Raw genomic sequence first — 13,762 nt, forward strand, 5'->3', positions numbered from 1 at the left:
TTTTTTTCCTTTTCATCTTTTAAATGAATATTTGAAATTATTAATACGCTAATTTTTTTTTTTTGAATTAAAAGTAGATAAAAAAACTTTTTTCTTCTCTTTATCAAATCTTCTCGAAATTTCAGGAGAAAAAAAAAGAGATGAAAAAATTCTTTTTTGATCAAATTTTTCTGGGCATAAAGTTTGGCAAAAAAAAAAAAAAATTTTCTCGAATAAAATGATATTTAAGTTAGATCATATTAGCAATTATTATTATCTAAAATTGATATAATATTTATATATCAATTATGTAGCACACGCGCCAAATAATAATTTTTTGATGACAATTATTACTTTTATTCTACAATCACTTTGATAAATAGTTTATTTTTATTTATTTATTTACATTATTTAATTAAATTAAAAATTATTCAATTCAATTTTTTCTTTTATTTATAAAAATTCAATTAATTTTTATGTGATAATTTCTTTTTTTTTTGTTGATAAACATTTCCTATATTTTTATTAAAATTTTTTTTTAATTTCTTTCATCCTTTTTTTGTTAAAAATTAAATTTCTTTTCTACTTTTTTTTTCTTTTTGTTATTATTATTACTATGATTACTAGGATTGCATCATATTATTGTAATTAAATTTAAATGCTTATTGAAATTTAAATATTTATTAAAGATTTTAAAAATGCGAAAAGGAAGGAAACCAGCGCCTGCTGTAAGGCGTGAAATTAATGAAAGGCTAATTGAAGAAATTGAACAAATGGCTCAACAACTTAGCGTTTGCGCTTATTCATAATTTTTTATTAATTTTTATTATTAATTAATTCATTTAAATTTAATTTAAATTCTTAAATTGAATTAAAATTAAATTTAAATTTGCATAAAAAAAAAAACAAATCACTCATCAATTTAATATATTTGTATTAAATTTCTTAAAATATTATTACAGCTACTTTTTTTTTTTTTTTTGTTCTTTTTTCACAAAAAAAAATTAAATTTTTTATTCCACTGAAAAAAAAAAACGAAAGATTTTATTATTTTTAAAACTTATATCAATCAATCAATAAAAAAGAAAAAATTGAATAATTTTAGTAGAATAAAAAAAAAAAAAATTAAAAATCAAATTTGAAATGAAAAATTGAAGAAAATAAAAAAGCAATTGTTTGTTTAAATTAGCATAAACAGTTAATTAATTAAGAGCTTAATTAGAAAAAAAAAATTAAATAATTTTGCATTTTGGTATATTTGCAGGAATTTTTAGTAAATTTTTTTTTTTAAAAAAAAGGGACTAATTAAAATTTAATTACTTAAAACTAATTAAATTAAAATGAATTTTTTTTAGGCATCAGTACCAGCTTCATCACCTCAACATCTTGCAGCATTAATGTATTTTAGCAATTTAGCTAATCGGCTAACTTTGGAACAATGTCGTGAAATTCTCGGTTGGTAGCTTTTCTTGTGCTTTTCATTTAAACATTTTTTTTTTTTTTTAAAAAAATATTTGAAATGAAGAAAAATTGCTATTTTAAATTAATTAGATTATTAATTGAATTCAAATTATCTCACTTAACAAATTAATTCATTTAGCTGAGTGACAAAAAAAAAACGCTTTAAATTAGAAAATTAGACAAAAGAAATAAAATTTTTTGTTTTTGTTTTCACTCATTCGCATCTTTTTCAATTAAATTATTTTTGAAAAATTAATAAATTCATTTTATTTAGAGTTTACATAAAAAATTTTTGTATAGCAAATTATGAAAAATTATTTCTATCATACAATAATTGTTATTTAAATTTTAAAAAATATTTTGAAATTTAAATTTTTTTTTTGATACTTTAGCTTTTTGAAAGTTAATATTTCGGGGTTAATTGTTTTCAGAGGAAACTTCTAGTGAATTCGTCATTTGCACATTGGTTCAAAATTCTGCTCTCATTGTCATCAGAAAATGGACAACATTAGAACCTAGAATTAAAAGAGATCATTTTGATTATTTCTTAGGAAGAGCTTTATTCAAATATGGGTATACAGTAATTGAATATCATAAAAAAAAAAAAAAAAGAAAATATAACAATTTTATCTTTTATAAGAGAAATCAAATTTGAAATTTGAAATTATCATAATAATCTCAGTTGCAACTGAATGAAAATTATGCATAAACAAAATTTATATCATTTAATAAAATACAAAATGATCTAAAGAAATGAAAAAAGACAATAATAATAATTTCGTTTCAATTTTTTTTTTTTTTTTAAAGTTTGTCACAAAATAAATTTAAAAAAAAAAAAAAAAAAAAACAGATAATAGCAATTATTATATCAAAATTTTATCACATTTATTGAATTTTCAGGTAGATATTTATTAGTTTTAACAATGGCTAATATATGCTTAGACAATTTATTTAATCAATTAATTAATTAATTAATCGATTAATTGCGATTAATTGCTATTAATTAATTAATTAATTAATCGATTAATTGCTATTTTGGCTGTTTATTAATTAATTAATCGATTAAATGCTATTTTGGCTGTTTACAGGATTAATTGATTAATTAATTAACTGATCGATTGGTTGCTATTTTGACTGATTACAAAATTGATTAATTAATTGATCGATTAATTGCTGTTTTGGCTGTTTGCAAGATTAATTGATTAACTGATCGATTGATTGCTATTTTGATCGATTACAAGATTAATTGATTAATTGATCGATTAAATGTTGTTTTGATTGACTACATATTATTATTTTGTGATAAATTTTTTTGTTTAGAAATTGATAAAAGATTATCAAATTCTAATTAAATTATATAATTACTTAGTATTTACTTTTTTTATTTTCCATTTATAATTAACAGAAAATCACTGAAAATTCGAGCCGAAATGTTGAGATCATGCGCTAAACTATTGAAACGTTCCACTTTTGATGGCCATGCATGTGATTTCGATTCATTGGCATCAAAATTTTATGTTCTATTTACTGATCGTGAACCTGAAATTGTAATTAATTCTTTTTTTCTTCTATTTTTTTTTTTTATTTTTATAAAAAGAAACAAAAAATTTTTATCATATCATAAAAAAAAAAACAATTGGAAGTTTTTTGTTTTTTTTCTTTTTTACTGATTAAAAAGATTAATTTATATTTTTCAAATGACAAAAAAAAAGTTGTTATTATTATCAACAAATGATAATAAAATTGTTTTGTTAAAAGTTTAATTTAATAATAAATATTTATCAATTCTTATCATTAAAATGTATATATATTATACTAACTTTTATGATAATTAAGTTTTGATATTAACTTTTTTGATTAAATAACTTTTTTGATAATTTTTTGATGATTAAGTTTTGATAATAAATTTTTTGATAATGTCTATCAAATTAGCAAAATGTTGCATATAAATAATTTTCTAAGAAAATTAAAATTGTTTAATCAATTAATGTAACATATTGAAATTTTAGAGTAATATAATAAGTTTAAATTTTCTTTCTCTTTTTTTTTTTGTTAAATTTGATAATAATATTAAATAAAATAATTTATTATTATATAAGAAACGAAAATTTAATACAAATATTTTATATCAGTTAACAAAAATTTTTTTTAATTTTTATTTTTAGCATCGAATAACATACGAATTTTTTGTTATAATTTTGGATGAATTTGATAAATGCTGGAAAGCAGATAATATTGGCCTCCCATATGATTTTCAACTTTATGCTAAACTTGCTTTTGAGGTATTTTTCCATTTTTTCATTTTTTGTAATTGTAAAAAAATTTTATAAATTATAAATTTTATAAAAGTTTCAAATTTGTCTAAAATATTTGGATCAAATAATTTGTATTATTATAAAAAAGAGTGAAATTTAACAGTTAGTAAGTGAGATTTAAATGATATTTGTAAATTAATGAAAAATTTTTCTCATTTAAACATAACAAATTTTAATTAATATCAAAATAACTTTAGCATATGCTATATTATATTAAATGTTAGAAATAAATTATATTAATTATTTCATCACAAATTAAAATGTAATTGAATTGAATGTGTAACAAATTAACATAAGCAAATGAATAATTGAAATACATAATTATTTATAAATAATTTGAAATAAATTTTGTAAATTTCAATTTTTTTTTTTTTTTCTTTTTAGGAAAGAGGTTTGTTAGAAATTTTTTCTAAATGTATACGTATTATTTCTCAACATTGTGTTTTCGTTGGTGATTTCAATGATTCTCGTAGTGTATGTTTTTTCTTTTTCTAATATTTTTTTTTAAAATAACATTGTTCAAAATTAAATAGAATAAAAGTTTTACTTTTTTTAAACTTTTAAAATAGTTATTTAAAATAAAGATATATTTTGAATTATGTAAAAGTTATTACTTTATAAAAGTAATAGTTACAAAAGAATTAAATTATTTATTTGTCTTTTTATTACTAATCGAATAGATTTGTATTTTTTTTTTTTTTTAAATAATGATTTAATTTTTGAAAAAATTAAAATTTAAAAAAAAATTTTTTTGCTTTTTTTTTTGAGTGATAAAATTTAATGATAATTTTATAATTTTAGTTAAGTATGATAGAATATTTGCTACGAATATCAGTTTTTATCTTTAAACGAAATTTTGGAATTCATCATTTTTCCAAAAAAAGTGGTAGAGCAATCAGAGGACCACCAAAAACATGGAAGCCATTATTTTTATGGAATGAATTCTTGCAAATTTTCTTTAAAGTTTGTTTATTTATTTATTTATTTTTTTTTTTTGTTAATTAAAAATAATTATCAAAAAAAAAAAAGGAAAAAGAAAAGAAATAGCAATGATATATTTTCAATTTATTAAAATTTAAAAAAAAAAAAAACCATATAATAAAAATGAGTGAATTTTTTTAAAAGTTGAAAATATTAACAAATATTCTTTTATCAATAATTTATCACTTTTTGCAATTAGCAATAATTTTCAGATTGTAATAATTTTATTAATTAATATTAATATTAATTAATTAATATCTAATTATTACTCATTTTTTTCTCCTCATTAATATACAAATATTATAATATTAATTATAATTTCTATCTTATATGAAAGAAAAAAAAAAGAAAATTTTTCTTTTTTTTTTTAAAAAAATTACAAAAATTAATTTAAAATTATTTTTGTGTTTATTTTTCAGTTACACAAATTCTTTCGTAATGAACGCTCCATTTCATTGCTAACAACAAATTGTATAACTGAATTAGCATCAATACGTGATGTCGTCCTAATTGATATCACACCTGATTCAAATTTTAAATTAGTGTCATCAAGTGGTATACCATTTGTTACAGCATATGATAGATATATATCAGATTTTCTTGCAAATCTTATTTGGATTTTTAATAGGTAATTTTTTTTTTCTTTAACTAATTAATTTATTTAGTATATAATTTAATTAATTTTATATATTTTAAAATGCTACTTTTCATCAATTGAATTATGCTATTATCCTTTTTTTTCTTTTAATGATAGCAGAATATTAAATTATAAAATAGTTGAAAAAGAAAAAAGTGATGCTATCATTTTAAATGATCCTTAATATCAATTATTTAATTAAATATAAATTTAATTAATTAATTAATAAATTATTAATTTTTAGTGAAGCAGTAATGCCAGAAATATATAATTATTGCTTGATAATTGTTAATGTCTTATCAAATCATTCAATTTATTCACTTGCACACGCTGAAGCATCATTTCCAACTTTTATATCATTCATTCCGATATTAATGAAAACTTTTGCAGCAAAATTATTGGATTCGGTAAACGTACACGTAAAATGACGTGTTTTTGGTTTTTTGTTTTGATTAAAATTAGAATTTAAATATAATTTCAAATGAATTTTTGATCATTCTGCTTTACTTTGTGAAATTATTCGAGTTTATTTATTTGTTTATTTCATTTATTTATTTCTTTATTTTTTTTTTTTTTGTTAAAAGACAATAATTATCAAAAAAAAGAGCAGAAATGGAATAATAAACTTTCAATTTTGTGATAATTTAAAAAATTTTACAACAAATATTTGTAACAAATATTTGAAAGATTAAACATGTTAGCAAATATTTATATTATTTGATCAAAATTTAAATTATTATGCATTGACTAAATTATTAATTATTGTATCATTTAAATTATTATTAATTAGTAGCTTATGGTTAGTTTACAAATTAGCTAATTAAAATATTAACTTATTTATTTCCGATTGTTTAAATGTCATAAAATGAAAAATATATATATATTTTTTTTAAATGTTTTAAATGTTTAAAAGATAAACGTGGAATTATTAATACAAGTATATATAAAATATATAAATAATATATTTAAAAATATATTAAAAAAATATGTGCATTAATTTATTGTTGAATTTAATGTTAAATATTTAGCACTGATTAATTTTTTAAACCATTTCAATGTAAGATAACAATTTGTTAAATTTCAATCAATTTTACTTCATCAAATAAAATTTTTAATTTAATCAATCAATTGATAAGACAATAAAACATTAATTTTACAACAACAGACAGCTAAATAATGATTTTTTAAAAATAAACATTTACTAATTATTTAATAAATATAAATAAGGCAATTATTTCCTTCAGGTTTTCCCTTTAATCTTTTCAATTTCAAATTTCAATTTTTTTAATTTTCCTTTCTTTCCTTATAATTTTTAATTATTTTTATTTTTATACTACAGAAACAGCGAAACGAAAATGAGGATGGAAATGAAACTGCTGCTAATGAGGCGCAAAGTGGCACAGTTACATCACAAAAATGGGCATACATTAGCGCCATTCAGTACTTACTAAAAGGATGGTCAATTGTTTTGCAAAATGCGCAATTTGTAAAAGAGTTGACAGGACGTTGGTTTGAAGGTTATAAAATGACAATGTCAATAATTTCATCATTTATGCATGCAATATTTTCTGTTCCATTTGGTGAACGAGAAGAGGTTTAAATTAAATTAATTTATTTCATTTTTTAAATTTCAATTTTTTATTTTTCTTTTGATAGAATAGTTAAGTTAAAAATAAAAATTTTTTTCCCAATTTTTTCCTTTTTTTTTTTTTTGTTAGAATATTTAAGTTAAAATTATAATTTAAAAAACTGTTTTGTTTTGTTTTTGTTTTTTTGTATAATTTAAAAAATAATTAAGTGGTTGATTTCATTTGCTATAATTTTTAATTTTTTTTTTTAGAATTTTAATTTAGGATATTTTTTCTTTATTATAGTATGTTAGTATAATATATAAATTATTAACAATATTTATTAGTGAAGAAATTTTTCGTCATTATTTTCTTTACTAAATATTTAGGATTAAAATGTTGTATAAAAATATCAAAATTATAAATAATTAATTAATAAATTAATTTTTAGATTTCAGTACCATTACCTGATCGTGAAATTTTCAAAGAAATATTAGTAAAAATAGGATTATTTTCATCATATTTCTTTGGTCAAACATTACCAAAAATATTTACGTATGTTTTAAAGAAAAAAATTATATTTCAATTAAAATTAATTTATTTCAAATATTTATGAAATGTTTTGGTTTCACTTTCATAAATAATCACATTTGCTTGTTTGTTTGTTTGTTTTTTTAAATTGTAAATATTATTAAAAATAAAATTTTAGAATACTTGCTGAAACAGTAGAAGAATTTCTTTCAACAATGGAAACACATGTAACTGTAGAGGATTTAAATATGTGGCGAGAAAATATGCATTGGATTTTACTTATTGTTGGTAAGTTTATTTATTTATTTATTTATTATTTACTTAAAATAAACTAAATTTTCTTATTAACAATTAAATATTACTATTTTTTTTATGAACTATTAAAGGTTGAAATAAAAAATGATTGAATGAATTTTTAATTAAAAACAAATTATAAGTTTTAAGAACAAAACAAATTTTTTTAAAAAACAAATTTTAAAATTTTTTTTTTTAAAAAAAATTTGGTGATAAAGTAAGTAAGTTAATGAGTAGTATAAATAACATTTTTTTTTTTTTTTAAAAACAAATTTTAAAAACAAATATCAACTTTTATTATTAAAATTCGTTTTTTTTTGAAGAAAAGTAAAAAAAAATTTTTTTGTTATTTAATTTTATTTCAATAATGATTTAATAAATAATTATTTGATTTTTAGGTCATAGTTTAGTCGAGGAAGATGACAATCATAATTGTATATTTCAAAATAGTATATTAAATTATTATGAAAATGTTGTAACAAGAGAAGATAATGATTTTAGTACTTATGCATCATATATTAAAGCATGTATTGATGAACCGCAAGATTTAACTGATCCATCAGATGTTGATTTGGTGATAAAGTAAGTAAGTTAATGAGTAGTATAAATAACATTTGAAATATACTAAAATAATTATTATTTCAAAAAAAAAAGAAAACTTTCTAAAAGAGATACAATTAATGTTTTGCATAAATTTATTAATAATTCTAACAAAAAAAAGAAAATGTATAAAAATTTCATTTAATTTCAAAAATATATATCAAAAAATAAATAAAAAACAAAAAAAAAAAAAAAAAAATGACTTTTTATTGATTCATTAAAATTTTTAAAATTAAAAATTGCATTATTATTTTAGAATATATTATTTAAAAAAATTGTCTTTGGTATAAAATAACTTATGTACAAATATATTTATTAATTTTAAAAACATTAATTAATTAATTAATTAATTTCTAGAATAATTGGTACTGTATTTGCATGGTTCTCAATTGAAGATATATTTCTAAAAGATCATGGCATGGAAGCAATAAGCATAGAATTGTGTGGCACATCGCTGTGGTGCGCAAAACGTTTAATTTCAGCGCTTGGAAGACATATTCAAATTTTTGGTGGAAAAGCAAATCAATTAGCTAAAGTATCAAAAGATATTATTCAATTACTAATTGATTTTGCATTGCAAAAATCATTTCGAATACTTGAATGTATGCCAGATGATAAAAAGTTAGTTAACTTAATTTTGATATAATATTGGTAAATTTTAATAATTTAGCAAATGTTATTTACATAACAGTTAACTTTTGTATGTTTAATATTTACATTTGATAATTTGAGAAATAAAAATTAACGAATAATCAAAATAGATGAGAAAGAAATAATTAAAATAGAAACCTAATAGTATGGATAAAACTACAGTAATTATTAATAATATTGATAACAATAAGAATAGTAGTAACAATAGTAACAGTAATAATAATAAATAAATTAGTGAGAATAAATAAATACCTAAATAACAGTAAACAAATAATCGTAATAATAATAAATAAATAATAATAAATATTAACAATATTAATAATAATAATAGGAAGAAGAACAGAATTTAATAATAATACAATTTAAATTTAAATAATAACATATAATAATATTTATTATTATTACCAATATTAATAATAATGCAATTTAAATTTAAATAATAACACACAATAATCATAATAATTGTTAACAGTATTAATAAGAATAGAAATTAAATTTAAAATAATAACAGATAGTAATTAATTTCAAAATTTTAGGATCTGTACGGATGCAATTGAATTACTTTCTACTTTAGCATATACAACATGCCGTGAAACATCAAAGAGTATTTATTTATATTCATATTTAACAACCATAAACATTGAGCAAATAGCACTTCGTTCATCGCTGCTAAAAGTATTAATACAATTTGGCAGTATAATTAATGATGAAGGAAAACAGCAAATTTTACATGAAATGGTTTGTTTAATTAATTAGTTAATTAATTAATTAATTAATTCAACAAATTTTGCTATTGTAAATTATTATTTAATAAACAAAGAAAGAAAAAGAGAAAGAGGAAATATATTAATTTAAATTTTTTAATTATAATAATTATCAAATGCTATATATAAATTAAAATTGAATAAATTTTGCGTAAAATAATAAATTTAATTTTAATTTTGTATACTAATTTCATTTATTATTTTCTTTAAATTTTAATAATTATTAATTAAAAAATATTTAAATTATATATCTTTTTTTTTTTTTATAGATTTTAATACCTATAAGAGAAAAATTTATGGCAGTATGTGAGGAACCAATAGCAACAAGTGAAAATGTTAAAGATTTATTGGAATATTTTTGTGCAATAGCTGATGCAACACAAAAATGTTTAGCAGATTTTCTATTTGGTTAAAAATTTTCATTTCGTTTTTTTTTGTATTAAAATTATTAAATGATTGTAATAAATAATAATTTATATTTATATGATATATAAAAAAAATTTTTTTTTTTTGTTATTTCATTTGATAATTGAAATTTTCAAATTTTAACGATAAAGAAATTAAAATCAATGAAAGAAAAAAAAATTGATAATTAATTATAATAATACAATGTTTTTTTTTTTTTTGTTTAAATTAATTATTCATTATTTTAGAATATCTAAAACCAGTGCTAAATTTTTGCATTGATCTATTATCACTGTATGGAAATTCGATATCAGTTGTTAATGCTATTCTTCAATTTTTTAATTGCTTCACAAAACGATTATCAATCTATTGTGATAATCATAATAATATGCTATTCATTTACGATGTGATTATATTTCATTTCTTTTCATTTCAAATATTAATTCTTGTTTTATTTCAATTCCAATCTTCTTTTTTAGCATTTTTTAGCATTAGCTTATTCCATTTTTAATTTTTTTTAATTTTCAAATTAAAAAGAAAGCAAAATTAAATTTTGGAAAAAAAAAGTTATGAAAAATTAAAATTATCTGTTAATTTGTAAATTATTATTAATTTGCTAATAAAATGAAAAAAAAAACAAATATTTCTTTTTGATATTTTTAATAATTAAAAGAATTGAATTGCAATTCTTTTTTATATATTTATAAGAAAAAAAAAAAAAAGAAGAAATAATTCAATGAATGAATAACATTTGATATAATTTAAATAAAATTAAATTTAATTAAATAAATTATAAAATTTTAAAGATGCTATTAGAACTTGTTCAAATGTATGAAGTGGAGCAAGCAGAACGATATAAGACATTCGTTAGTAAAGAGAAAGCAACAGATTTAATTATTTTATTAGAAATTCTCATAAATGTTTTGGATAAACGAAATCGACCGGTCAATTTGTTAACTGGTTTGTTGTTTCATTTCATTTTTAATTAAAATTTTAGACAATTAAAAAAAAAATTCTATCAATTGATGTTATCAGTAAATAATTTAAAATTTACATATTTAAAATTAAAATTACACTATGAAAGAAAGAGGAAAAAAAAAAGTATTAATATTATAATAGATAGTACTATAATACTATTATCATCATAATTAATGAATTTATCATTCTCTAATTGCTCTAATTATTATTATCTTTTTTTTAAAATATTATTTACTATAATTTAATATTTTTAATTTACTTTTTTTTTTTTTTTGTTTAGGTAAACCAATACTTACAGAAAGTCGTTCACAGATTATTGTTATGGCATGCAATGTGCTATTAGCATTAATCAGATATGATTTCTTTAAATTACCGATGTTACGTAAGAAGTAAACTTTGCTAAATTTTTTATTAATTGTTTATTTTTTGTTTGTTTATTTATTATTTGTTTATTTTTTGCTAAATTACAAATTCCATTTTTTAAATTAAATTTATCCATTATTGTTAAATTAAATTTAAATTAAAAGATTATTTTTAAATTAAACTTATCCAATTTAAAGTTTAAATTTAAAATTTTCTTTTTTTTTTTAAATGCTACTTTATGCTAATTAAGGTAATATTGAAAACATAAAATTCTTACTAATTAAATATGAAAAGAAAAAAAAAAAAAAAAACGAAATGGAATATAAATTTAGTGCAAAAAGTTGATTTTTTTTTTTAGTTTAACAAATTATTTTTAATATTTAAATTAGACTTAAATAGGAAAATTAAAAAGAAATTAAATGTTAAAATAAACAATATCATATCAGGAATTTATAATATTAGTTAAATTAATTAATTAATTAATTATCTATATAATTAATTTCAGTTTTTATCGTTTTCTCAAAAGTTCAACTGAAGTGGCATCTGAATGTATTGCAAAATTACCAGAAGAAAATTTTGTTTTACTTGTGGACTATCTTAGACGTGGCTTGCAATCAGAAAGTGAAAAAGATGATTTATTATGTTCAGTAAAAGATGTTTTTGAACAGGAGGTTTTTAATTATTATTATTATTATTATTATTATTATTATTATTATTATTATTTTTATCATTATTATTATTTTTCGTTTTTCGTTTTTTTTTTTAAAGAAAATACTTTAATATATTTAGTAAAGTTTATTTATTTCTTTTTTGTTTCATATTATGCAAAAAAATCATTTTTATAATATAATAAACTATTCATTTGCAATATTTCTTATTAGCAATGAATGTTTAAAGCAATTTTATTATATTGTTTTAACTTATAAAACTAAAAAAAAAAAAGGTAAAGGAAAGAAAAAGGTGTAATTTTAGGTTTCAATTAATTCAGCAAATGCAATAACTAATTTGGGTATTTATTTTACTAAACATATAAGAAATGAAGCAGCAATCAAAAATTTTTCCATTCTTATTGAAGTAAGCTTTCATTTTCTTTTTTTTTTTTCTTTACATACAGATTTCTAGATTTTTTTTAAAAAATAAATAATAATTAAATATTTCAAATAAGTAATATTTTACATTAAATAGCATAATAGTTTTACATCATATTTACAGTGAAAACAAACAAGCAATCGAATAAAACTTTCAATTATTTCTATTAAAATCCCACAATTATTGACTTTTTTTTTTATTATTATTGATAAATGAATGAATTAATTGTAATCAATAAGTGTTGTTTCATTCATTAATTCTTGTATTCTATCAAAAATGTTAATTTTAACAAAAAATTAATTGAACACGGCATATTATTAAATTTTAACCTTTAAATTTTTGTTTATTTATGAGAAATAATTTATCGAAAAAAGTTAATATTAAATTAAAATTTTATTAGTAAACAAAGAAAAAAAAAAAAAAAGGAAATGAATTTTTAGCCTACATTTAAAATCTGTTTGAATGCTACGTGGCAAGAAGATGTGCAAAGTTTACCTTTATCAGCAGCTTTATATTCATTATCATGTTGTGATGAGGTATGATAAAAGAGATTAAATTTGAATAAATTAATTAATTAGCAAAATGTCAAAACATACAGTGAGAAATTCAAAAGTGACCACTTATGTTTGACATAAAATAGATTTACTTTTTTCTTTTTTTCTCATTTTTGTCAATTTTCAAATTTAAAAGTTAGGTTTAGCTCATATGTGAAAGATTATTGATAAATTATTCATTTTTCAGGATGAATGTAAAACGTATATCAAAAATTTATTATCACGTGAAATAAATTATCCAAATCGAACGTTACTACGTAGTGCTTTTCGTAGATTAATGGCTGATACACCGGGAAAACGTCTTCAAAAAAGTGAACAACGCAATTTTCATGAACGTTTGAAGCATTTTTTAATTGAAACAAAAGGCCGACTTACTATTGAATGAATGAAATGCAATTATCAAATTTTGCTGTTTTTTCTTACTGATAAATGATTTGGTATCATTTTTAGCACTGATTAATAGGAATCATTTACAAAGTAAATATGATTTTTTAGAGTTAAACATGTGCTACTTCCACATTTACTGAAATAGATTTATGGAAAAATTCCCTAGGATAGAATAATAATTCTCAAAAAATTGAAAATGACATAA

At 18.4% G+C, this 13,762-nt stretch overlaps 1 protein-coding gene across 1 annotated transcript; it reads left to right on the forward strand.

The window, feature by feature from the left end:
- Nucleotides 1–677: 677 nt before the first annotated feature.
- Nucleotides 678–13,555, forward strand: Bm817 (Uncharacterized protein; the record flags this gene model as incomplete). Its single annotated transcript, XM_043077989.1, has 23 exons — nt 678–770; nt 1,335–1,434; nt 1,872–2,013; nt 2,846–2,987; nt 3,606–3,722; nt 4,140–4,229; nt 4,557–4,718; nt 5,156–5,364; nt 5,618–5,780; nt 6,713–6,967; nt 7,393–7,496; nt 7,651–7,760; nt 8,165–8,348; nt 8,724–8,987; nt 9,554–9,755; nt 10,051–10,189; nt 10,435–10,592; nt 10,993–11,146; nt 11,445–11,553; nt 12,033–12,198; nt 12,500–12,601; nt 13,057–13,152; nt 13,358–13,555. The coding sequence occupies 23 exons, from the start codon at nt 678–680 to the stop codon at nt 13,553–13,555; spliced, it is 3,459 nt and encodes a 1,152-aa protein (XP_042933923.1).
- Between the last annotated feature and the right edge of the window lie 207 nt (nt 13,556–13,762).

This window comes from Brugia malayi, assembly GCF_000002995.4.
Source record: "Brugia malayi strain FR3 genome assembly, contig: Bm_v4_Chr2_contig_001, whole genome shotgun sequence".
Classification (NCBI taxonomy): Eukaryota; Metazoa; Nematoda; class Chromadorea; order Rhabditida; family Onchocercidae; genus Brugia; species Brugia malayi.